Raw genomic sequence first — 22,516 nt, 5'->3', positions numbered from 1 at the left:
TTTTTTTTCTTTTCTGGTCATTAGGTTGAAAACTGGGTCTTTTTCCCACCATATTTTTTCTACACCCCATGAAAGAACACGTATCCATCCTCTTTTCTTTTTTGCAAAAGCTTTGAGTTTGTCAAATATAGGAAAATGGCAGTGGTTTAAAAAAGAGAGACATTTTCTAAAGTATGTGTGTTAAAAAATAATAAATTGTTCTTTCTTCAAAAAGATCAGGTAACTTTTGTGACTGAATGAGTTTTATTCAGCTGGACTGAAGGCAAAAATGGATGTTTGTCTGCAGTTTCCCACAAGCTGTGTACAGGATACAGCAAACGTGGAAGAGTCTTTTGGCCTATGTGCAAAACACTTTGTGTGGTCGAACATTAACAACGCACATCAGTTTGTGCAAACCACCCACACCGTGACGCATGGCTGTGGCAGCAGCCTGCTGCTGGAATGCTTTTCTTCACCAGGGAAAAGGAGCCTGGTCAGGGAGAAATCCTTGAAGAAAATCTGCATAAGATTGAGATTGAGGCAGAGGTTCGCCTTCCACCAGAACAACTCGAAACATACAGTCGGAGCAAAAAGGAGTGGCTTAAATCAAAGCAAAGTGCATTCATTTGTAAGAATTGCATAACCAAAGACCAGAATAAAACCAAATTTGTAATCTGTGGCCGGTCTTGATGTTCACAGATCCACTCCGTCTAATCTGAGCCACTTTGTGAAAGAAAAGTGGGTCAGATTTGAACTCGGAAGGCTTGCATCTCTAGCAGCACACTGAACTAAAAGTGCTGAGTCAGGGCCTTAAATGCATGCAAGCACACTGAAAACACATATTGATATCTTTCCATTTCACAAATAATCAACACTAAAATACAAATAAAACAACACCGCTGAGGTTTCTGGTTACAACATAACAAAATGAGCAAAAGAGTAAAGAGGGTCATTTCATCTCCAAGGCAGTTCAGTAATCAATTGGAATATATTCTTTAATTACCTTTATATTTCAATTGAGGTTCAACATCCATGTCCTCGTCTAAATTGTCATCTCGAAACTTTCTCTTCTGGGTTTTTTTCTGCAAATGCAAATGCCAAAAAAAAAAAAAAAAAAAAAAAAGCAGACTGTAAGCAAAACAGCAAAATGTTCCCAAACACCATGTTCTGTAAAACTCACAGATTTCACTCCTGCTTCCTCCAGGATATCGTCCATCTCTTCTCCGCCTGCGAAGAGAAGCACCGCCGTCAGTGTGTTCACACATCAAGCTCTGGAAACGACACCGCCAGATTCCTCTGACCTTTGTTTTTCCCATCGTCCTCGTCGTCCTCTCTGATGATGAGCCGTCCGTCTGAGGTCACCTTGAAGCCGTGTTCGACCTTGGCGCTCTTCTTCAGCTGCGGATTTGTGGCTGAGAAACCGCAAAGCGTCATTTTAGCGCCTCTGAACCTCACCATGGTTCTCTGATTAAAGCAAGAAGCCTCACAATGCCGTGGTACCTAGAACTCTTTGTGAAACCTTTGGATCCAAGAAGTTCAACGGATCATCTCCCTCTCCCTCCTTCAGCCACGCTTTCCCTTTCCGTTTGCCCGATTTCTTCTGGGTGTTACGAGACTTCCCTTCATCCTCAGACAAATCGCTGTCGGACTCAGCCAGGATGTCTTCGATGCTGGAAAGAAAACAGGGAACGTGGTAAACATTTAAACTGAAGTGAGTTTCGTGTGGGGGTTTGCTGTTGTCGTACCTTTCGCTTTTTCGTTTAGGCGTCTCCTCTTCGCTCGCCGACGACGCGTCCTGGTCCTCTGCGACCTGTTTCCGCCTCTTGTTTCGGGCCTCGGCCTTGCGGATGTTCGTCAGCACCTTGTGGTGCTCTGCGGGCAGCATGCTCTTCACCAGCTCGAAGCTGGAAACCCACAATCAGGGCTTTCAGGGGAAGGAGAGCGTAACGCTAACAGATAACATGGGTGGGAAGAAGACTCACCCAAACTTTCGGATGAATTTAGTGAAGATGTTCTTGAGTTTGGTTCTGAAATGCCTTCTTACGTCATCCTTGATGTTTCCAACTCCCTCCATCTGAACAGAGAGAGAACAAAATGTGAAATGAAAATGTGTTTACGCACTAAACTTTTAATCCACTGTTTAAATATCAACAATATTTTTTTTTTTGTTAATTACATCAAAATCTTTACAATTTCTCTTAGATAAGACGTTTTACGTCTTACATGTTTGATTGGTCATCAACGGGCAACTATTTGGACAAAATGTCCTGTGTGTGCAGTGTACATGTGACCTTTAAACTACGTAAGTGTGATGGAAACTTAGCCGGTCATTTATTTCAATCAGAATTAAAACAGTTCAAAATATTTACATTTTAAAAAGAGGATTCTGGAGTTTTAACCAGCAGACAGACCCATAACTTTAGTCATTATTCAGAAAGTGTTACCTTAAATTAAGTTAAATATGAGTTGGAAAGTCTCATACTTTGTTTTAGTGCAAAAAAACAAAGAAGAAAACATATTAATCTGTCGAAATTAAGAAAATTACGTAAAACAGAACATTTCTGAGCATCAACTCTCTGTGGAGGGACTAACTCCCTGTCATGGAGAGCTCCTGTGAAAGCTTTTGTCACTGGTAATGTACAGTTCGTACCATGAGGGTAACATGTGAGCCCAAAGCTTTGGGGTCCATGACAAAGAGGATGACTTTGATGAAGCCCAAAGCCGCTTTGACGACCTCCCTGGTTCGAGACGAAAGCAGCAGACAGACGTTCTGCAGCAGCTGCTCCATGGTGGAAACGTCTATCGAGTCTGAAAGAGAAATGTAAAAAGAAAAACTGAGTCTGCCGCACAGATGTCTTTTTTTTTTTTTTTTTCATAAGTCCAGGTGAAAACACACAAGTGAAGCCCACCTTTGTACTCAAACACAAGACGAGTCAATGTCAAAACGGTGCAAGTGATCATGGTGACGGATCCGGTGAGTCCTGCATACACCAGAGCCAAATACTCCTCCATCGCATCTATAATCGAGGCAGGTAACGTCAGCCGTTTGATAAGCTCCAATCTTTCAAACCTACATATATTCAGAAACGACGCGACACCTTTTTTGTTCCCGCAGAAGCGAACGAAAGCGTTCCCTATTTCCACCAGAAGGCTGTAGGCGTTCTTACGAGCTCCAACTGAAACCTCCTTGGTGCAGATGATCACCTGCAGGGCAGAAACCCTCATGAACACCAAATACATCAGCTCCGTCTGTGTCTGTTGTCACCAGCTCCGATTTGCGTTTGCACCTCCGGCAGCAGCGCAGTGATGAAGCCTTTGTGCTCCTCATTCAACCTTTTCACGATATGGATCAGACACTTGAGTCTCGGCTGAGAAAAGCAAAACCAAAGCAGTCAGGTGGGAGTGAATCACAACAGTCGGGCGTACGGGACGTTTTTCCACGTGTGTAAAGGTTTTACCCTCTTTGCAGGTGAAGAAGCGTTTTTAAGAGTGTCAAGCAGGACAGTTTTCAGAGTTTCCAGGTTGGACAGGACAAAGGATTTACACTCATCTCGCTCTGCTCCGCACAGCTCCTCCAACACGCGGTACGCCTTCTTCTGCATGCCCGGCTCTTTGACCTGAACACAAACACAATTAAAAAAAAAAAATTAAGAAACCTTCTTAAAAAGGGCCTGACTTAAAAAACTGCAAGGGCAACCAACATTTCTCTAGAAGTCAGTGAAAAGTGATTTTTAAAAAGTTAAAAATCTTGTTAATAAATTCATTACACAGAGCGACACATTTTTGTTACATTTTTTAGGACCGACTAAAAATAGTTAAAAACAGAAACGGTACACGGTCATGGGAAAGGCTGCTAACTTGATACTGACTCTCTTCACAAGCAGGTTTACTCAAAAATAAGGAAATAAAGAAGCCGGGCGCTTCCAAAGTGCTGTATTTTACGTACATTATTAGAAAGTTCAGCAAAAAAAACATAAATTGTGGGGAAAAAAACGGCACCCAAGCAAACCCACATAGATAAGCAGGACGTAGGCAACAACTGCTTCAGATAAAGGAAGTTTATTCCATTTGGAAATCGAAATCACTGATTCTGGAGGAGTGGAGATCACTACCAAGTTTCCAGTCAGTGTTATTACTAGGGAGCCGTGGCATCTGCTGCTTTTGGCCCGCTGTGCTTTATAAAGTCCAAAGTCAGCAGAGCTGTCTGCCCGGAAATTCGGGAGCACTTCATGCCTCCCTGTGTTGGCAAAGACTGTGAAGCAGCTGATCTGATTCTCATGCAGGATTCGACTCCTGGACGCACTGCCAAAGGGAACAATGCTTACTCTTTTGGACGTGATTAATGTGGCTGACCAGTAACCTCATCTGACCTAAAGCCCATAAAGAATCCACAGCAGGTTGTCAAGAGGATGATGGGACGTAACCAGAGCCAACAACGCAGATGAGCTGCAGGACTCTATAAAGGGAACTTGGGCTTCGTTCATTCAGGCTCCAAACCGCTCTGCATTCATGCAGTAACTGAAGCAAAAAGAAGCTCTAACCGGGCGGCTAATATGCAGCACATAAAAGTCATTTTCAGGGGGTCAATATTTCTGTTTTACAAATACTTCTTTATTGGTCTAATTTGTTTCAAATTTTCTGGGAAACTGAATTTTGGGTTTTTATTCGATATGAGACAGAGTCAGAGTTTCACTTTTTGATTCAAGTAACTTTTCAATGATATTTAATTTTATTTTGATGCATCATTAACCATACCTCCATGTACGGTCTTATGAGCTCAAACGTTTTGGCCATAGTGCTTTCATCAACGAAGGGAGCCATGGCAACCACAAGGTCCATCACTGCAAGCCTGAGAAGAAGATTGGACCGGAACAGGATCACCAAACAGATGATGAAGATATATTAATCGTTTTCTGATGGAAATCAAACCCAGTGGATCCCGGTTGGATGTCCTACCGTGTGAACTCAACGCTCTCCGTGCTGGTCAGCCGGTCAGAGGCTTTTTGCAGCAATGTGCAGATCAGCTGCGGATGAGGTTAAATTGCATAAGCGGATCATTTCGACACTCTCCAGCACAACAGAAGCGTTCAAAGTTTACCTGCATATCAGTGACAATCAAGTAGACTTTGATGGTGTCGAGCACGGCCATCCTGTAAGCACCGGAGTCCCCGTCTGCAGGCTGCTGGGTGTACAGGTTGAAAAGGATGGGCAGGAAGTTTTTGGAGAACCGTCCCAATTCTGCCTTTTCTTCCGCTTCAACATGATCGCATGCAGGAACGATTAGTACACCGCAAAGACGCCAACGGTTTGCACAAAGAGACGGCCTCTGTGAACATTTTTGCCACCTGTGGAGCAGCTCTTGTTGATCAGCGTACGCAGAGCCTGGCACACGGTGAGGCGCAGGTCTGGCCGTTCGTTGATGGCCATGCCGAGCGTCCGGGCGACGCCCTTGAAGGACGCCATCAAGTCCACTGGGCACGTGCAGAAGCCAGGAAGCATGGTCCAAATCTGAAATACAGAACTTAGGTCAGCATCGTAACCATGGAAAGTACACCTGGCCTTGGCAGGCTCACTTCCTGGATGAAGACATTGATCTACCTATCTGTGCATTTAGCTTTCTAAGTCTTGTTTTTTTTTTTTTTTTAGCTATAGAACAAAGTCCTGGCCCAGAGGTTGTGTGTTTAGTTGTCATTTTATTGTCATTTAATCTGTGGACATTTTTTAACCTCAGGAGTAAGTAATTCTGGATCAATGATTGTTTTTTTTGTTTTTTTGTTGGTCCTTCCTAGCCCACTCTGTTGGAGTTCTTTTTCCTGCCGTTTCTATGCACTGTAACCACATCCTCTTTGATAACATTAGAAGCAAATGCAAAGAGAGCAGAAAATGAAAGCTAATCATAACTGATATTGGCAGAGGTCTTAGGCTAGAGGGTCTGTGGATAACGATTGTTTTTCCTCCTAAATGTAGATTTTTTTTTTTTTACCTCTTTTTCCGGGTCCAATAAATATTAAATAAATAACTCCAAAAATCAACACTTATAATAACACCAGTCAAAATTAAGAGAAAAGTTAAAGCAACAAGACAAGTTTTTGTTTGTTTGTTTTTGTTACCTGAAGCTGTAATGTCTGGTAGACTTTTGCTTCCAGCTTCTTTCCTTGTTGCTCCAACTCTTCAGCTACAAAACAGGATTAGTCAGTTAAAGCATGTAAAAACAGAACATTTTATTTCCTAGTCCACATTCATTCAAGCTGCTAGAGAGAGAGCAAGACTTTCAATAGATAACAGGAAGTCTGGTCTTATTCCAACAAACAGCTAATTTTGGAAATTTTAGTAACCTTATGGAAACTTCAAAACTAAGGTCAGGATTTACATTCTGTAGGCAATAGATCTGGAAACTGATTACTAGCAATGTTAATAGTACAAGATGCTAAATCTAGTTAATAGTTTTATCTCAATAAACATTTAACTTACCTCTTTGCCAGAGTGTTGTGGCCAAAGGGAGAAAATAAGAAGCAAAGAAACCGAGGCGAGTGTTTTTCACGTGATCTCGGATGACCGGAACCAACCAGCTGCGAGGGAACTCCAAGTCATCACTAAGAAAAAAAAAAAAACGACAACAACAACAAAAACACAAGCAAAAGTTAATAAAATCACAGTAAAGACAGCAGAGCATCCTGTCGTTTTGGCGTCGTACTTGTAGCCAGTGATGTTGAGAGGCACAGCAGCCAGCACCACTTCAGGCCCCATGCTTTCCACAGCGCCTCCCACAGCCAGGTCCAACTCCCCGCTGAAGGAGAACTGAGGGATGGAGCGCAGGTCTGACAGGGACTGCAGGGACTGCCCGGCGCAAGGGAAGAAGTGTCAGTCCGCTTTATTTTATTCTTTATCCACGTAAGGGTTTCAACATGTCAAGGCTATACCTTAGTCATGATGGGGTGAGCTTGTTTTCCTGCAACTCTGTAAAAGCAACCAAGGATCTGCAGCACAAAGGGCCAGGAGGCGTGAAAGCGATAGGATAATCCTTCCTCCACAATGCTGGAAAAATGCAAGTACAGACAGTAGTTGTGTAGTGACTTATGGAAAAACAGTTAAAAGAAAAAAAAAAAAAAATATCTGCGATCTTACCGAAACATTTTACAGACATATGAGGGGTTCCCTGCCGAGGCGGTGGCAGTGATCATCCCCATTTCCTCCATGTGAGGAGCAACACACTCAGTCAACAAACTCTGAGATACAAAGACATCATACATAACCACTTAGCACCGTGCACCCAGCAAAAACAACACCCAAAGGTTTAGTTGCAGTCAGTTTCGGCGCCTGTTACCTTAAGTGTGTTGGTGGCTGCAGAGACCACCTGTGTGTGCGGCGACAGCAGGCAGGACATGGCGGCAGAGAACAGCCGAGGGAGGTGACCTAAACTCAGAGAACTCTGCAAACTGGACCGAAACACACAGAGAAGGTCAGTGACGCACCTGAGAAAAGTCCTTTCAATCTCGCTCTCCAATCTTGACCAACTATACCTCGCCAGGTGAACATGCGCTTTCTCCATGACGGTAAGCCAGGCCAGCAGAGGCTGCAGATCATTCTCACTGGGAAGGTAGTCATAGAGAGCCTGAGGACGACAACCGAGAGTGAGTCTTTAGCAGATTTTACGCCACGAGTAACGGGGCACGTTGTTTTTTTTTTTTGTCTCACCGTGATAATCTGGGCGTTGAGTTCTGCGGAGAGGGACGACGCATTCGGCTTCACAGTGAAGAGCCGATGAAACGCCTGCATGGCGCTGGCTGTTACCATCTTACAGTCGAGACAAACAGAAGAAGCATTGCTTTAAAAAAAAAAAAAAAAAAGTCCAAAGAAGCACCAAAGTAGCTGCGGCTGGGAGAACTCACTACGTGGCTCAGAGTCATGACGCGCAGCAGAGTTTCGCAGCAGGACTTAACGGATCCCAGAGGAAACGATCCCATCAGCTCCTTCAGGAGGCAGAGCACATGGAGGGTGGTGGTGTCCTCTTTGCTGCCTGATGAGGTGCCAAAGATCGATTCATGGATCATCGGACGCATTTTAATATCACTGCTAAAGAGGACGTTCTCACTTTGGATCACCACAACTTTCGAAAAGCAAACATTTGGACCGGACCTGGTCTTCCAAAGACTTTCTGCGGCTATTTAGGAACTTACTTCAGTATAACCAGTTGAGACCCTTGCATAAGTATTCATACCAGTTGAACTAGTTTGCATTTTGTCACATTAATGCACAATGGGATTAAGGAAACTACATACAGCATAATAGCATTTGTTTGTGTCTAAAATGTGGCGTATATTTGCTCTTCTCCTGTCTACAGTCTGCATCACAATTATGAATACATTGTGTTGGTTTATGGTGCAAAGTCCCAACAAAATTACATTAAATGCAGGTCCTTATATTACTTAATTCACTTTCTGACTGTCTTTGTGTACAAAATTTGCTGATTTTAACTAATTACTAGATATAAACTTCCATCCTTTAACCAGAAAGTGAACATTTTACTTACATCAGTTAAGTAAACTAACAAGCATGATGCCTCACCTCCTGCCTGCTCTATTTCTTTGATGCAAAACTTGGCTGTAGTGACAGCAGCGGGGTGATGATTCGGAGCGTCATCAGTAAAGAGGAAGTCACTGCCTCGAAGAATGGAGCAAACGCCTTGCTGAGCCGATTTACGGACCTGGGGGGGGGGAAATAAATAAGACAATCACTTGTTAGAAAAATCTTGAATTGTATTTTTTTTTGGATGAAAAGTAAATAAGATATCTGCTTATTTAATCTAGTGGGAGTGACCTTTGGCTTGCAGTGCACCGTGAAGCTGAGCAGACCATGATAAGCCTGCAGAGTAGATGGGTAGCTCCAGACAGAAACATCTTGCTTCCTCAACAAAGTGGCCAAGCAGGACAAGATCTATAGATGCAAACACAATAAACAATCTGGGTTTAAAAACAGAGTGAAAATAGAGCAAGACAAAGGCAAGCCGGAAAATCTTCTCACCCATCTGAGAGCTGAAGATGCATCAGATAAAACCTGTTTAGACATGACGTCCATGAGAGCCTTGGTGGTGTCCGAGAACTTGGACTTCAGCACTGGAGCTGGAACGCTGGTGAGACCCAAACACTGAGCAGTCAGTATTAATCAGGTATAATATGTTCAGTCACGGAAAAGACAAAGGTTTTCTAATTTCTACCGTTTCATGACAAGGTTGAGAAGATAGGCCACTGCAGCCTGAGATTCTTCCGATTCCACAACTTCCAAGGTCGTCATCTAGCAAAAATCAAAAACAAGACTAATTAGAAATAAAGCTAATCAACCTAAGGGGATAACCTTGCTTTTTTGTTGTTGTTGTTTTGCTTTGGGGTTTTTTTACCATAAACTTTAAACAAAATGTAAACCAATGAAACACTCACCAAAGCAGCAAAGTATTCCGTCTCTGTTTCCTTCCCGCCTTGACTTCGGATCACTTCAGTAACAGCAGCTAAAACTGCACAAACCTGGCAAACATCAAGAGACACAGTTACAGCAGGTGCAGATACGCTACAAAATATCGCACGTGCTAAGTTTACAAACTGAGACTATGCAGGGGGCAGGCAATACACCCGCAGTCCTACCTCCTTATGTGCAGCGGAGTTGGATTCCCAGAAGCGCTGCACCTTTCTGAATGTGAGGTTGGAGCAATCGGACAGGCCACTCAGGAAGGTGCCCGACGTTCTCTCAGACAGCCTCTCATCAGGCTCCTCTTCCATTTGGGTATCCTTACGGGCCCCTGCATTAAGCTCCAGGGGCCCAGCCTGCAGCTCATTGTGAAGCTTGAGAGCATCAACAGTCAGGTCGCTCTTCGCTGTGCAAATAAAAACAAAACGGAAAGATATCACTTTATTGCTGTCACTCCCAAACTAAACTTCAACATTTGCCCACAAAACGAGCAAAGAGGGTCTGATTTACTATGTGATAAAACATTTTATTTATCATTGTGTTTACAGGCTTGTTGAGACAATTATATCCATAGTTTCTACGCAAGTTCTCCATGAAAGTTTAACATTTTTACAGCTTAATATTTTCCTCTTTTCTCTTTTTACACCACACATATAATGGTTCATTATAAAAAAAGAAGTATGGAATATGCAAGAAAACAACTTCGTAAGAGTACATAGATGGATAAACAGATGAATCAGATGGATTGGTGAATGAGTGGTAAACAATGGGTGGATAAACAATCTATGATTACATCATTCAGAAAACAGGATAAAGTGAAACTATTACTATTTTTGTTCCATTGATTTTTCATGCTTATCCAAACATAGAAAATACTTTAATAAAGCTGCATACTTATCCAGACTGGCCTGCGAGTCCTGGGTTATATTAGAGGCTGATGTCTTAAAACGGCATTCTTTCACATTTGGCAAGTGACAAAAAGGCAAAAATACATGAATATATGTAGCTTATGTACAGCTATGCCTCTCTGTTGTAAACTGAAGCAGTGAAGTAATCATGTGTTTCTCAGTGTTTACAAACTCCATCTAGGATTAGTGAGTTTACAGACCGACTGAACAGAAAGGTCAGGGGGATTTATTCCTGAGAGGATGATACCGAGTGTTTGCTAAGCAGCGGAACAGATAAAGCTATCTAAGTTAAATGGCTAGTGTGGCTCATGTTAGCTCTCCGAGACCCACGTGTGTATCTCTTACCGCTGGGTCTGCTGAAAAAGCGGCTTTTCGCCGCCTGTCGGAAGCGGCTGGTCTGCGGGTTGGAGTCGCTGCTGTGTCCCTTCTTCCAGCGCTTCAACTTGACCCCGGTGCCCGACCGAAGTTTCCCTGATTTCACCATTTTCAGGGCCGAAAATAATCACGTTTCTCCACTGCTGACTGTGGAGCTCCAGATGACTCCGTCGCTCATCGGATGACGTCACAGGTTTGCGTGCGAGTCCGACTCGACGTTATGTTGGTATGCCAGTAGATGGCGCTGTTCACTACAAACGACAGTGGAAAAAAACAGCGCTCCGTCCTATTTGTACGGTTATGATTTGTGTCATAGCCATACAGGCAACTTACAAACTAATAAGTTCCACTTGGTTTTTGCAGGAATTGATTCCACAATTTCTCTGAATATCTTGGTTTTGCCTCAGAAACACTGTGTTTAATCGCAACCAGCAAGTTTTTGGTTTAACCAAGGTCCAGCAGCGATTAGGCTGGTGGCTTCACAATGTTAATAACGTTGGTCTGAAACAAAGATGTTGCTGAATTATTGATATTTTTGAGGTTGTTGTTTTTCTTGAAATATTCATTTTAAGGGTATTTTATTCTTCAGCACAAGGCAGAATGGCCCTTTCAATGTATTAAAACTGATCTGTGACACAAACTGTCACCTGACCCAAGATTTCTCCCATTTTTTGGACTGACAAAAAGGAAAGATGAAAACATTAAATCAGTATGAAATAAATTCCCAAAAGCAAAAGATGAGTTTAAATTTATAACATTTATTAAATGACATTACAGTGTGCATAATTTTAGACAGAAAGCTATTACATGTTTGTACAGTTGTTTGAAATGATGAACTAAAAACAAATACGTTCATCTCTTTCTACCTAATAAAAGGTTCCATTATATTCAGTGTCTATATTCAGTCAAAATGTGCTGTTCACACAGTGGAAAAGAAAATAATCTGATGTTTACAATTAGAAATACTCATCTATTTGTCATAAGAGAAAAAAAAAGAGAGTAGATTTTCCTTACTTGTTCTCCTTAGGTGAGCTGCATTTAATTCATCAACAAGCATAAGTACAAACAAACAAGACGAGGAGAGGAACCCATGTAAACAATAGAGCTGCAAGTCGAGGTCTTCAGAAACAGACAGACACTGGGAGGTACTTATCAGGGCGCTATTGTCACCTAAAGTGTTTCAGTGCTTTTCAGTAGTATCTCTTTATTTGGAAAAAGGGGAAAAATAGAAAAAGGAACAATATAAAAGCAATAATTTATTATATAAAATGTACATAAAATTTCCCCGCTGGAAACCTGCTCCTGTTTCTGCAGCCTTGTCTGGCACGTCCTTTTCTGACCTCCGTCCCTCAGTTGGGTATGACCGAAGGATTTATGTTGACGATCACTTGGACGACATAGTCCTTTTGGATCTTGGCATCTTGGAGGCGAGTCTTGTCTGTCAGAAGCTTCCCAGAGAAGAACCACCGCTGGCGGATCACCTCGATGTCCTCCTGTTTCTCCAACTGTTTCTTCAGCACGGCGATGGAGTCCGCCAGGCTGGCCGTCAGATGCACATCCTTCCCTGAAACAGAAATGTGCTGTGCTGTAGATATTTAAATGCTTCCGGACAGAGTTGAGGCCAAATTATTGTCAATTTTATGCAAAAAAAAAAAAAAAAAAAGTTTTTTTCCCCTCTATTTCTTCTTGCTTTTGGTCATTTATGATTATCCAAAAATAATTTCTGCTTGCTAACTACAAGGATAATGAAAGAGAGCATTTTGAAGTTGCTTTCCATTATTTTTCTTTTTATTAAGCTGTGACTGAGGTCAGATGTTTTGGCTGTCCACAAACATCTCCGCTTTTAAACATCTGGCGGTGTTACCTGTTGATAATCGCACCCGCAGCTGGAACTCCTCTCTAGACGGTGGAGGTTGAACTTGTTTCTGTGCACTTTCAGACAGTTTGCTCTCGCCAGACGTCTCGGTGATCAGGTTGACAGGTGGCGCTAAGGTGTACGCTGGGAGCTGGTAGCGGTTTCCCAGCTCGTCATAGCTCTCCGTGAGAGACCCTGCAGGGGAAAGGACACCCAAGTAAGCGCCCACTTCTCAAAAACCTTCAAAGATTAGAGATAAATACTCTCCTCTGAGGGAGCACGCTGTGCTTTATCCCAGAGCTCTGGGTGTATCTGCCTTTAGTGGTCACGCAGCACTATTACATAATTACAACAGTAATCTCTTACAAATCAGTCACTGGACTCTGCAAACCGCTCTACGGCATTGAGAGAATTACTATTCAACCAGTGCGTTCCAGCGCGTCTAAAGCTTAGACATGTGCGATATGTTTTCACATAGGAAACGGATTGTGTCAGCGTTTTATACCGTGTGGCAGAGTGATGCAGGCTCCATCCACTATAGCCTGGGCCAGCTCCAGGTCACTGCACTCCAGAGCCAGGGCTGCTGCTCTCAACGCATCCCAGATCTCTTTTCGTCCATCAAAGGCGGGAGCTGTATCCCAAAACTCGTCTCTCTTGCTCCTCAGCTGGCCCTCGGTCATTGGGTACTCGCTCTTCCATTTAGGACGGTCTTTCTTGAGAGGCTCATTGCGTGCTATAAAAGAGAAATTGCAAAAAGATTGTTGCTTGTATCTACAAATGGCTGTAATCTACAGTGCTTTTTTTTTGGAGGGTTTATGTTGAAAACCAACAAAGAGTGAAGTGGAAGCATATCTTTCAAAATCCTTTACATCTGAGAAGTCTAACAGACATATCTGTTTAGCACAGTTTCCTTCAATATCCCTAAATTACCTTCAGAATTTGTAAATAGTCTATGTGTCTGTGATTTAATCTTGGCATAAATCAAGTTACACGCCCACTGCCTCACAGGTTTGTTCCAAAACATTAGTGAACAAATGAAAAAGTTAATATTTAACAAGCAACACAGCAGACAAGTCGATTATAAAGTTGTGGAAAAGTTGAAATTAATATCCAAAGCTTTGACCATTTATTTAATGGAGTACGGCTCAATCCATCATCTGAAAACGAAAAAAGATCATACAACTGCAAACGTTCCAAGACCGGTTGCAAGATGAAAGCTGTTGTTGAAAGAAAGTTTCAAGTTTCCCACCAGCGTTTGCAGTTTGTCTGGGGTGCAGCCAATATGCAGAAGAAGGAGGTCTTAAATCACCTCAGACCAAAATCAAACAGTTGGCCTCTATGCAAAACAGAACCCTGCACATCATCCTCAACACACCAACCACACAGTGAAGCATGGTGTCGGTAGAATAATGGTGAGGAGTTGCTTTTCTTTAGCAGGGACAGACAAGATGGTCTGAGTTGATGGGAAGATACTTGGAGCTCCTAGAAGGAAGAGGCTGCAAAAGACTATTTTGCAAGAGAGAATGGGCAAAAAAAACTATTATTTTAAAAATTTAATAAAGGTAGAAACAAACCCAAAAAGCAGCAGCAGTAAATCCAATGAAACTTAAATCTAAAAAGTATTCACTCAGGAAGGGATTAATCCAAATACATACCGCATCTACAACTATAAACTTTGTTGTGTTGCTCTGTCACATAAAATCCCAATAAAATGTATGTGAGTTGGTGGTAGTAATTTAACAAAAACGATCAACAAGTATAAACACTTTTACACAGCTCTGGACTTCTTAACAAGAATCTTAACGGCAATGAAGTCGCAAAACTCAGAGAAAAAAATGCTTGGTGCGGCGATAGCCGCCACGTTGACCCACGTCACGGCTGATCTAAAAACGGCTAAGCTCTTTTCCATTACCTCTGGCGCCACTGAGCATTAGGTAATGTTTTTATTTTGCTCTGATGTCCTAGGCAGACTTGTTTGTCCTATGCTTTTGTTTCCGATTGGGAGAGCCACACAAATATGCAATTTATCTCTGATGTCACATTAAAGCAACATATTATGAGCAGAATACACTTTTGTAATAACATAAAAGAGAATGCTCTGGGGGGATATATTAGCACCACAAAGTGGATCAAGTGCAGTATAAAAAATATACAATGCATACATAGTCAAGCAAAGATAATTCTGTGGTTATTTTAACATATAACAAATTATATGATATATTAAGTTTTCTTTTCCAGAGGTGCAAAAAAAATCTGAAATTGTTAGTGCAGCTTGTGCAGGATTGCGACACCTAAACATAAAGCATATCTGTTATACAGAATTACCCACAAAGTCAGTTTGATTCACTGCTAGACGAAAATCAAACTTGTTATTTATAGCACAGTGGATTATTGCAGTCGCTACTAACAGAGACTGTACTGTACATGTGCATGGACACACACACAGACACACGGCAATGGATTATAGGCTGTAATCAGGTTCCACATAACAGGATTTATCTGCCACTATCCCATTGGGCATTGGAGGAGATGAGCATTCTTTGACCAATGAGAACCAGAGAAACAAACAAAACAAAAAAAAACACCTTTCTAACAGCCTGCATAGAAACGCAAACCCACTAGACAGAGCTAGGAAGGAAAAAAAATATGTTTTAATCTGTTGACTTTTTTAGATATATAAAAACATGTTTTATCTGCTCTGAGACTGTTTTTTGTCTTTTACATTTTTTTTTTCTCTAGTAGAGCGGAATTTAAAACCTTACATAAGATATATTTATGTAACACACTAACTTCCAAATTCACCAGAATGGACACCAAAGATATTCTTTGTGACACTTGAAACAAGACCGGCTTGCAAATATTTGTCCTAACGTTACATGTAGGGAAGTACAGAAGTGCAATTGTAACACAGCAATCATTTTTTAAGGTTTTGTTATTACATTTGTACAGCAGTATGATAACTGCTTTTAGGACTGAATTCATACACATATTTTGTTGGAAACAAAACTAATCAACAGCCTTTCCGTTTAAAATAACTTCACACTTCTGTAAAACTTTACTTATGCTCTGTTCTCATATGAATGCCTAAAAACAAAGATGGTTTATTTTTATGGATGACTTTGATGAGTAAAAGCAGACATTTATACAACAATGTCTAGCCTAAACAATCCATCTGATTGCATCTTACATGAAATGTGTGCACTTTTAATCTAATTCATATTCTACTGCAGTATCTAGCACTGCTTCTATCACAAAGTATGTGGCATGGTAGAGGCATCAGTGAAGGGTGCAGAAATCACAGGATTCAGTTTGCAAATGTATTTAATCGCACAATCAACTGTTTTAGTATATATTGGTCATGAAGACCAATCCATACCTTTTATACAGAGTTTCATTAAGTTAATGAGTCTTCTTTTCAATTTGGCTTCTTTTAATGCAAACACAGTCAAAATGAAATGCAAGCGCAATTAATTTTACTGAGTAATTATCACATGGTGATAATAGTTATACCTTAAACATCCAATGAGAAGCAGCTTTAAAATTAGCGTGGAAGGAAAAAAGAATCTTCTCTTAGCTGAATAACCAAAAAATGTTTTTAATTATTATCTAACTCAAATTATATTTTTACTCAAGGTGCACACTCTGACGATTGGGAGAGCCACACAAGTATGCAATTTATCTCAAATTGCAGATATCATCAAAAATATCACCATTTGTAATATCGGAAAAGGGTTGCTTGGATCCATTATGTGGTAGGAGGTCATGTTTCAAGAGCCACGCATGCAAATTATGCTTTCCCGTTAACACATCAGGACTGTTGGATGGGCATTTTTAGTAGATGGATATTTTTAGTGGCAGAGATGCTAAAGCTCACAAGGAAAATCTGGGTGAATAGTATTTATCTCGTTACAATATCTAACCATAAAGATAAATGTGTTCCTGATGTGGTGCAGTCTAATTCTGGCTTTGGTTTATTTAAATTAGTAGAGGGGTGTGGTAACCTGTCAGAGCCATATGTTGGGTCTCGAGGTCCTGAAAGCAAATTAATATTAAATAAAGCTTTCTAACTTAAATCTCAGTACTGATGCACAATTTCAGATTTGAAGAATTTGATGAAACATAAATGCTGAAAATACTGAAAACACACCTATTTATGTTTGATCTGTTTAGCAACTGGGATTGACATGACAGTTTTGCAACCAGCACAGTGATCCTTTAAATTAATAAATTAATAATCCATGAATGTGTTGGATATTCCTATGAGGGTATACATTTAATAATTCAATATACTATAGGGATTTTTTTTCCTAAAAGCTAAAACTAATACAGATTGAATTAAATCTAATTCAGTTAAAGAACCTGCAGTTCATTTCCTTCTTTCATGAGTTTTAGTCAGTTAAATGGTTAAAACGAGAGACATGAGGCAAAACCTCAAAGGAAACTGGAAATCTGTAAGGAAAAGTCAGATTCGTGCATCGGTGTGTTTTAATGTATGGAACATACGAAAAACACACAACAAACCAATGAGGCTTCCTATAAAACTGAACCCAAAAGCAGCAGCAACAATCACACATGGCTCACTGGCCGGACTGACCCGAAGATAAAATAATCCGTACTTACTTCTGAGCAAAATCTTTAAGGGTGCATTTGGAGCATGATAGTAGTTGCATTCCCTGGAGTTAGGAACTCCCATTGCTGTGTGTTTTGTCTGCGCTTTGCTGAGAATCAAGCTTCTGTTCATCAAAAACTTCACAAAATGAGCCACGGAGCTTGACCTCAAAGAAGGTGGAGAATCCCCTCTGCGTCTGCCGAATAATGCTGATCCGCCTGATCTAGTTCATCTCAAAGAGCCAACTGAGATTCAGAGCTCATTTGCCTGCAGGTACACGTCTCCAGTTGCTTAAAAATGTCGCCACCTTCTCCTGTTTTAACACTTCTAATAAAAACACATGACCCCATAAATACCAGGTGAGCAATTAATTGAAACTCCTTCAGTGTATTTGGAGAAAGAGTCTTGTGTCCTCACAAGTGGGTAGCTGCTTTACCTTTACACAAGAGGCCTAATCCCCTGAGCTCTATTTAAAGACAGGATGGAAATACCCAAGGCAACATACTAAAGCTATTAGCAAGCTATAAACTCCAGTCTGCTGGAAGAAAAAGATGTTGTGCTACCCAGAATTTCTCCAAGTGGCTTCATTCACAGAAAGGACAGCGAGGTGGTCCATCACACAGCGTGTGTATCAACATCTGGCCAAAATTCAAGTTGATAAATCAATTCAAGAAAGCCTGACATGCAAATACCATTTTAACATACAATTCGGACAGAGAGTGGGAAAATCCTCTGCTGCTATTGCAGTTAAACGTGTCCCGCATGTCCATCTTCCCCGCCACATAGGTTGATATTTCAAAAATACTAGATTAACGAGTGTCGAAATAATCTGTCAGGTCATCGGTACAGATTAGATACAGGACTAAAAGATAAGGCTTAAGAGGTTCGTGAGATATCTGCAGACTGAAAATGACCTCCAAGCAGCAGCGGGATGAAAAGACCTCGTCACACTAACTGTTAAGAAGAGCGGCACGAATGTTAAAAGTGTGATGACGTTTTCAAAAGGTTCTGTGGCTCTGAGTGATGTTTACATGTAGATCTGCACCACATAAGGAAAATACGCACCGTAATGCTATTTTATTTAGTCACCAGCTTTGAAATCTCAGCCACTAACAACAGACATCAGCTGTTGGCATGAGGGGCTGATAGTGTCTGTCCAAGACGTCAAATACATCATTAATATGCAGAAAGTTGAAATATATTCAAGCCAGTACTGCATTTAAGCAGTCCTTTGCAATTGCAATATTGCACAATCAGCTGCAATGTGATATATTGTGCAGCTCTAGATATTTGATTTCTAGGAGGTATTAAAATATTAAATAATTCACAAAGATTTATTAAAATATTACTGATTCATCTTTCAGCTGTACGGTAGCAAAAAATGAAAAGGAAATCTGAGCACAATAATCAAGTTGCACAAGATCAAAAAGCAAGAATTTGAGTATTGTGCTTGGTTGGCACCCAAAAACAACCTTTGACATAAGAATTACAACAAATAAACATGTTTTCCAGTGGTTTTCAAACTACAGTACAAGTAACACTAGGACTCTCATTAGTGGTATGCTAAGGAAATGTTAGAACCATTGATTTATCTTATAAATCAATGAACAACGCATAAACTGTGATGTAGGGATAATGAGTTCAAACAGCAAAATACATTTGTTGTCATTGAAACAGGTTCATTTCTGCATCACTCAAAAATAACTCACAAAGAAAACATAAAATGTAATGCTGTGTTTCATATACTTCTGAAGTTGGGAAACTGATGTACCATCATAACTCTGCTCCAGCAGCAAGTCAGAAAATCATCGGACTCTGCTAGCTTATATGTTTGGCTGACTAAAATGACAAAAAATAAGCTAATTACAATTCCTTTCACAGCATTTTAGACTATATTCATAAAATGTACATTTTTGAATACATTTTATTCATTTTATTTGTTTGCAGTTAGAAGTACGTTTTAACTGCAGCAGCCATGTTGGATTTTTAGGTCGATGTTTGAGGTCAGTGAAAACTTCTAACTTTGGAGGACAATATTTTTTTTTATTTTTCTAACCTGGAGGCAAAAAAATTAAACTTATAAGTAAGAAAAAAACAGCATATTTGAACTGCAACCTTCAACCAAATGTACAGAGTAAATAGATAAAAAAAACAACCTAATTTTAATACATGGGTTTGTGTAAAGATTCGCTTAATATAACTTATTACTAAGGTGGCATTTGTTACACAAATCTGAGTACTAATGGCTTAGTGTTTAACACATTTTGAAAACTGATCCATAAAAACAAACATAGGTTAAAAGGCATTAATACCACTATTGCTATTTATCCTCTGCTAACAACTGAGGTAAATTGTTCTGGCAAAAGGTTTTAATGCCAAAAACTGTCAAATACTTAAGCTAACCTTTTATTCTACTGGAATTTATTTTATTTTCATACAGTTCAGCTAGTGCTAAATCATTCAGGCCTTCCTCCATATAAGATCTAAGAATGAAAAAGCCAAGTGAATCATAAACTACGGACCACACCCATGTCAAATATCTTATTGAAATTTTTTTATTTTATCTCAGTCCATGAACTGAATGTTAACGATTGAAGTCAAGTATAATAATAGTTCCAGCAACATAAGAAGATTCTCTAGATCTGAGAAGCCCTTCTTCACCATAATGCAGACATATATTCTATCTTAGTTACAACCTCATCCAGCAGAATTAATTATGCATTAGGAAGAGCATTATCCCAGGCTCCACATCACTGTAAATAAAGCATTTGAATGTGTTCCAGCTTCTTACCTCCACGTTTTTTAGTCCTTGTGGAGCCATGGGCACTCCCTGGTCCATCCATCCTGCTCCTCCCCACGCAGCCTCCCATCACTGTACCTGTGTCCCAGAACAAGGAGGGAAATGTAACTATTTAATCATGTTTGACTTTGTTTTGTTTTGTTTTTTTACAATAGATATGTTTTTCATTGAGCTTTAAAGTGGGAGGGAAGAGTGCAAGAAACGAGTAATGATTTTGGGATAAAATGACAGCTCAGCACTGCTTGTTCCTGTGAGGTCAGACAAGCTGCTATGTTTGTGTCACGTGTAGTGCCAGCTGATGGGTACACGCGCCTGCACAGCATCATGCCTCCATGCTTCCCATCTTTCATTCATAATTTCGAAAAAAAAAAAAGAAAACTCACTTTAGTTCACTGTTCTTGTTGTTAGCCGTACTAAATTAACAGATGCGCTTTTCATTCAATCGAAATATTGTATAAATCGCAGAATATTTATCCTACTATAGTTTAAAATAAAAGACAAATCACCTGAAATCCAGTCTGCTATATTATGCATCCGTCTGCAGTTTGCTTGCCACATCAGAACTTGTTGGCAAACAGAAGTTTATCTCCGGATCTTGACGTGACGTGACGGGTCAGCTGAAGCTGCGAGTCTGCAGGATGACAGACCACAGTGGAAAGAGTGTCGGTGCAGCTCCGGTGATGGATGGGCGCACTGAGAGTCTGAAAAAAAATTACTTTTCTCTTTACAAGAATGCAACAAACAAAATCTAAATTTTCTCAGCTGAAAATGAGGCAAAGCCCACTCGGGGAGTCCGTTTCCGATCTAACTCAGAATTAATGCTCTAAAGCCCAGCACGCATGCGTGAAACAGGCTCAGTAACACCAGCGGAAACGGAGAAGAGACTCCTTCAGAATAACAGCATCTATTGAGGAAAATATAGTCACTGCAAAAGCATTCACTCTCTCAAGCTTTTGCGCAATTCGTTATGATACAACCATAAACTGTACTGTACCTTCAGGTGTTTTATTTAGTAGACCAACACTTTTAATAATTGTCAAGTTGAAGGAAGCTTTAACCCATCAAAATAAGAGCTAGTATGCCACAACTCCAAATGTGCAAAGGCATATGTGTGGCCACCTCAACTGAAGGGCAGACAATGTGAAAAATGACCAGAAACGCAATCAGTAACTCTATGGCTACATTGGAGGAGCTACAGAGATCCATGGCTCAGCTAGGAGAATCCTACCTTAATGAAAAGGTAGCAAAAAGAAAGTCACTACTGAGAGCAAGCAACAAAATCTTATTCATTTCTAAAAGGAAAAGGCTTTCTTAATTTTTTTTTACCATTCAAGTATTTCTGAGGCAGGTCTTAAGAGTGACATATTAGTGAACCCAAGTGAAATCTCAGCCCCAACTTAGCAAACTACTGGCGTAAGCGACAAAACAAACTAAGGCGAACCTTGGAACCTATGGAACCTTTTAGCTACTTGTAAGATTCTATGCTGTGAGATAAAAATGTGCTCAGGTTTATTTTACATCCTCAAGGAAAAAATAACTTGTGTTTACATTTGAAGAGGCTTATGTTGTATCTTGGTCTGGGAACAGAGTAATCCCACCAAACTTACCCTTGGCACAGACTGTCAGTCAGCTCAGTGGAGCTTATATGCTGCTTCACTTAAACTGTATGGTCTCTAAGATAGTAAAAGGTCCTGTAAGGTGCGGATTGGGTGAAGATGGAAACACCTGACACTATAAATATCATTAGAAGGTGGAGAATGAGGGGTTAGCCTGCAGCTTCAGGGCTCTGCACTCATACGCACATGGAGGGTTCGTTTGTTTATTCATTTAATTTTCCTTTGGGATTAAAGTATTTTTCAATCTGAATTTGAAAATGTGGCAAGTTGGTGAAATGAAACTGAGCCAAAAATTTCAGTCAACATTCAACTCCAGCTAGTTGCTCAAATCAAATATAACACCAACATAAATAATAAAACAGGACAAGTGGGAGGGAAAAAAAAAACAGTAGGTTCACAATTTGTTCCAAGTTCACCTCATTAAGGTTTTGGACGAATTTATGACTTGGAACACTGACATCTGCTGGAAGATTAAATCCTCTCATCCTTGCAGTTTACAGGCAGATGTGCAGCTGAGATACGCAAGATGAGAGTGATAGAATCAGCCCAAAACCATCTTATGTTTATTTTAAAACCAAGGCCTGCACTTTTCTTCCCCTCCAACGGCAAGCCCTAAATATTCACAAATTTCAAACTGAAATTCACTAAATTTACCAATCTAAATTGGAAAGGGAGCTACAGTATTTTATTGCTGATCTCTGAGACATAATAAATAAATAAAACACAGAGTGCATCTCTTGTAATTTCCCCTCATGCTCGTACCCAGATTGGCTTCCGATCAAAACGGTGACGCAACTGGAGCTGAAACATGGCGGAGTAGAGCTAAAAGGTACATTTCTAAAAAAAAAAAAAAAAAAAAAAAAAAGAATTTGTCTTCTAATAAAAAAAAAAAAAAAAGGATTTAAAAAAAAAAAA

At 40.4% G+C, this 22,516-nt stretch overlaps 2 protein-coding genes across 4 annotated transcripts in view; both read right to left on the bottom strand.

The window, feature by feature from the left end:
* rrp12 (ribosomal RNA processing 12 homolog) overlaps positions 1–10,927 on the bottom strand; it is a 15,608-nt gene extending 4,681 nt beyond the window's left edge. Inside the window, exons 1-31 of one of the 2 annotated variants that reach the window (XM_015054567.1) lie at positions 10,692–10,927; positions 9,615–9,844; positions 9,414–9,497; positions 9,194–9,270; positions 9,001–9,106; positions 8,797–8,913; positions 8,545–8,683; positions 7,869–7,996; positions 7,675–7,773; positions 7,500–7,591; positions 7,304–7,415; positions 7,105–7,205; positions 6,900–7,014; positions 6,674–6,816; positions 6,451–6,572; positions 6,090–6,154; positions 5,325–5,487; positions 5,078–5,232; positions 4,936–5,003; positions 4,735–4,828; positions 3,438–3,596; positions 3,267–3,347; positions 3,078–3,183; positions 2,889–2,996; positions 2,630–2,787; positions 1,962–2,053; positions 1,725–1,883; positions 1,480–1,649; positions 1,281–1,391; positions 1,160–1,206; positions 983–1,061 (exon numbers count right to left, since the gene is read on the bottom strand). In XM_015054567.1, coding sequence (XP_014910053.1) covers positions 983–1,061; positions 1,160–1,206; positions 1,281–1,391; positions 1,480–1,649; positions 1,725–1,883; positions 1,962–2,053; positions 2,630–2,787; positions 2,889–2,996; positions 3,078–3,183; positions 3,267–3,347; positions 3,438–3,596; positions 4,735–4,828; positions 4,936–5,003; positions 5,078–5,232; positions 5,325–5,487; positions 6,090–6,154; positions 6,451–6,572; positions 6,674–6,816; positions 6,900–7,014; positions 7,105–7,205; positions 7,304–7,415; positions 7,500–7,591; positions 7,675–7,773; positions 7,869–7,996; positions 8,545–8,683; positions 8,797–8,913; positions 9,001–9,106; positions 9,194–9,270; positions 9,414–9,497; positions 9,615–9,844; positions 10,692–10,830 — 3,619 coding nt within the window. In that variant the 5' untranslated portion in view covers positions 10,831–10,927. The remainder of the gene's footprint in view (positions 1–982; positions 1,062–1,159; positions 1,207–1,280; positions 1,392–1,479; positions 1,650–1,724; positions 1,884–1,961; positions 2,054–2,629; positions 2,788–2,888; positions 2,997–3,077; positions 3,184–3,266; positions 3,348–3,437; positions 3,597–4,734; positions 4,829–4,935; positions 5,004–5,077; positions 5,233–5,324; positions 5,488–6,089; positions 6,155–6,450; positions 6,573–6,673; positions 6,817–6,899; positions 7,015–7,104; positions 7,206–7,303; positions 7,416–7,499; positions 7,592–7,674; positions 7,774–7,868; positions 7,997–8,544; positions 8,684–8,796; positions 8,914–9,000; positions 9,107–9,193; positions 9,271–9,413; positions 9,498–9,614; positions 9,845–10,691) is intronic. The other variant, XM_015054568.1, reaches the window with a different exon arrangement.
* A 532-nt stretch (positions 10,928–11,459) lies between these two features.
* Positions 11,460–20,828, bottom strand: LOC106961069 (ubiquitin domain-containing protein 1-like). Of its 2 annotated transcripts, XM_015054569.1 has the most exons (5): positions 20,492–20,828; positions 19,977–20,063; positions 13,082–13,309; positions 12,586–12,771; positions 11,460–12,285 (listed from the first exon to the last, which is right to left on the bottom strand). In XM_015054569.1, the coding sequence occupies exons 1-5, from the start codon at positions 20,541–20,543 to the stop codon at positions 12,071–12,073; spliced, it is 768 nt and encodes a 255-aa protein (XP_014910055.1). In that variant the 5' UTR covers positions 20,544–20,828; the 3' UTR covers positions 11,460–12,070. The 2 variants fall into 2 exon arrangements, with proteins under 2 accessions (XP_014910055.1, XP_014910056.1); XM_015054570.1 differs by lacking the exons at positions 19,977–20,063; positions 20,492–20,828 and adding an exon at positions 17,197–17,840.
* Positions 20,829–22,516: the final 1,688 nt, after the last annotated feature.

Source organism: Poecilia latipinna, unplaced genomic scaffold (assembly GCF_001443285.1).
Source record: "Poecilia latipinna isolate Pla-1442-1.1 unplaced genomic scaffold, P_latipinna-1.0 Scaffold1261, whole genome shotgun sequence".
Lineage (NCBI taxonomy): Eukaryota > Metazoa > Chordata > Actinopteri > Cyprinodontiformes > Poeciliidae > Poecilia > Poecilia latipinna.
The sequence above is the reverse complement of the archived record's forward strand: the minus strand, read 5'-3'. Positions and strand labels throughout refer to the sequence as shown.

Bases quoted from the DNA above. Each gene is read 5' to 3' on its own strand.
- LOC106961069 (XM_015054569.1), bottom strand. From the start codon at position 20,543: ATGTGGCAAGCAAACTGCAGACGGATGCATAATATAGCAGACTGGATT. The intron at 20,064-20,491 runs GTGATTTGTCTT...TCTGGGACACAG, and splicing joins TATAGCAGACTGGATTTCAG to GTACAGTGATGGGAGGCTGC. The intron at 12,286-12,585 runs GTAACACCGCCA...TTTCTGTTTCAG, and splicing joins GCGGGTGCGATTATCAACAG to GGAAGGATGTGCATCTGACG.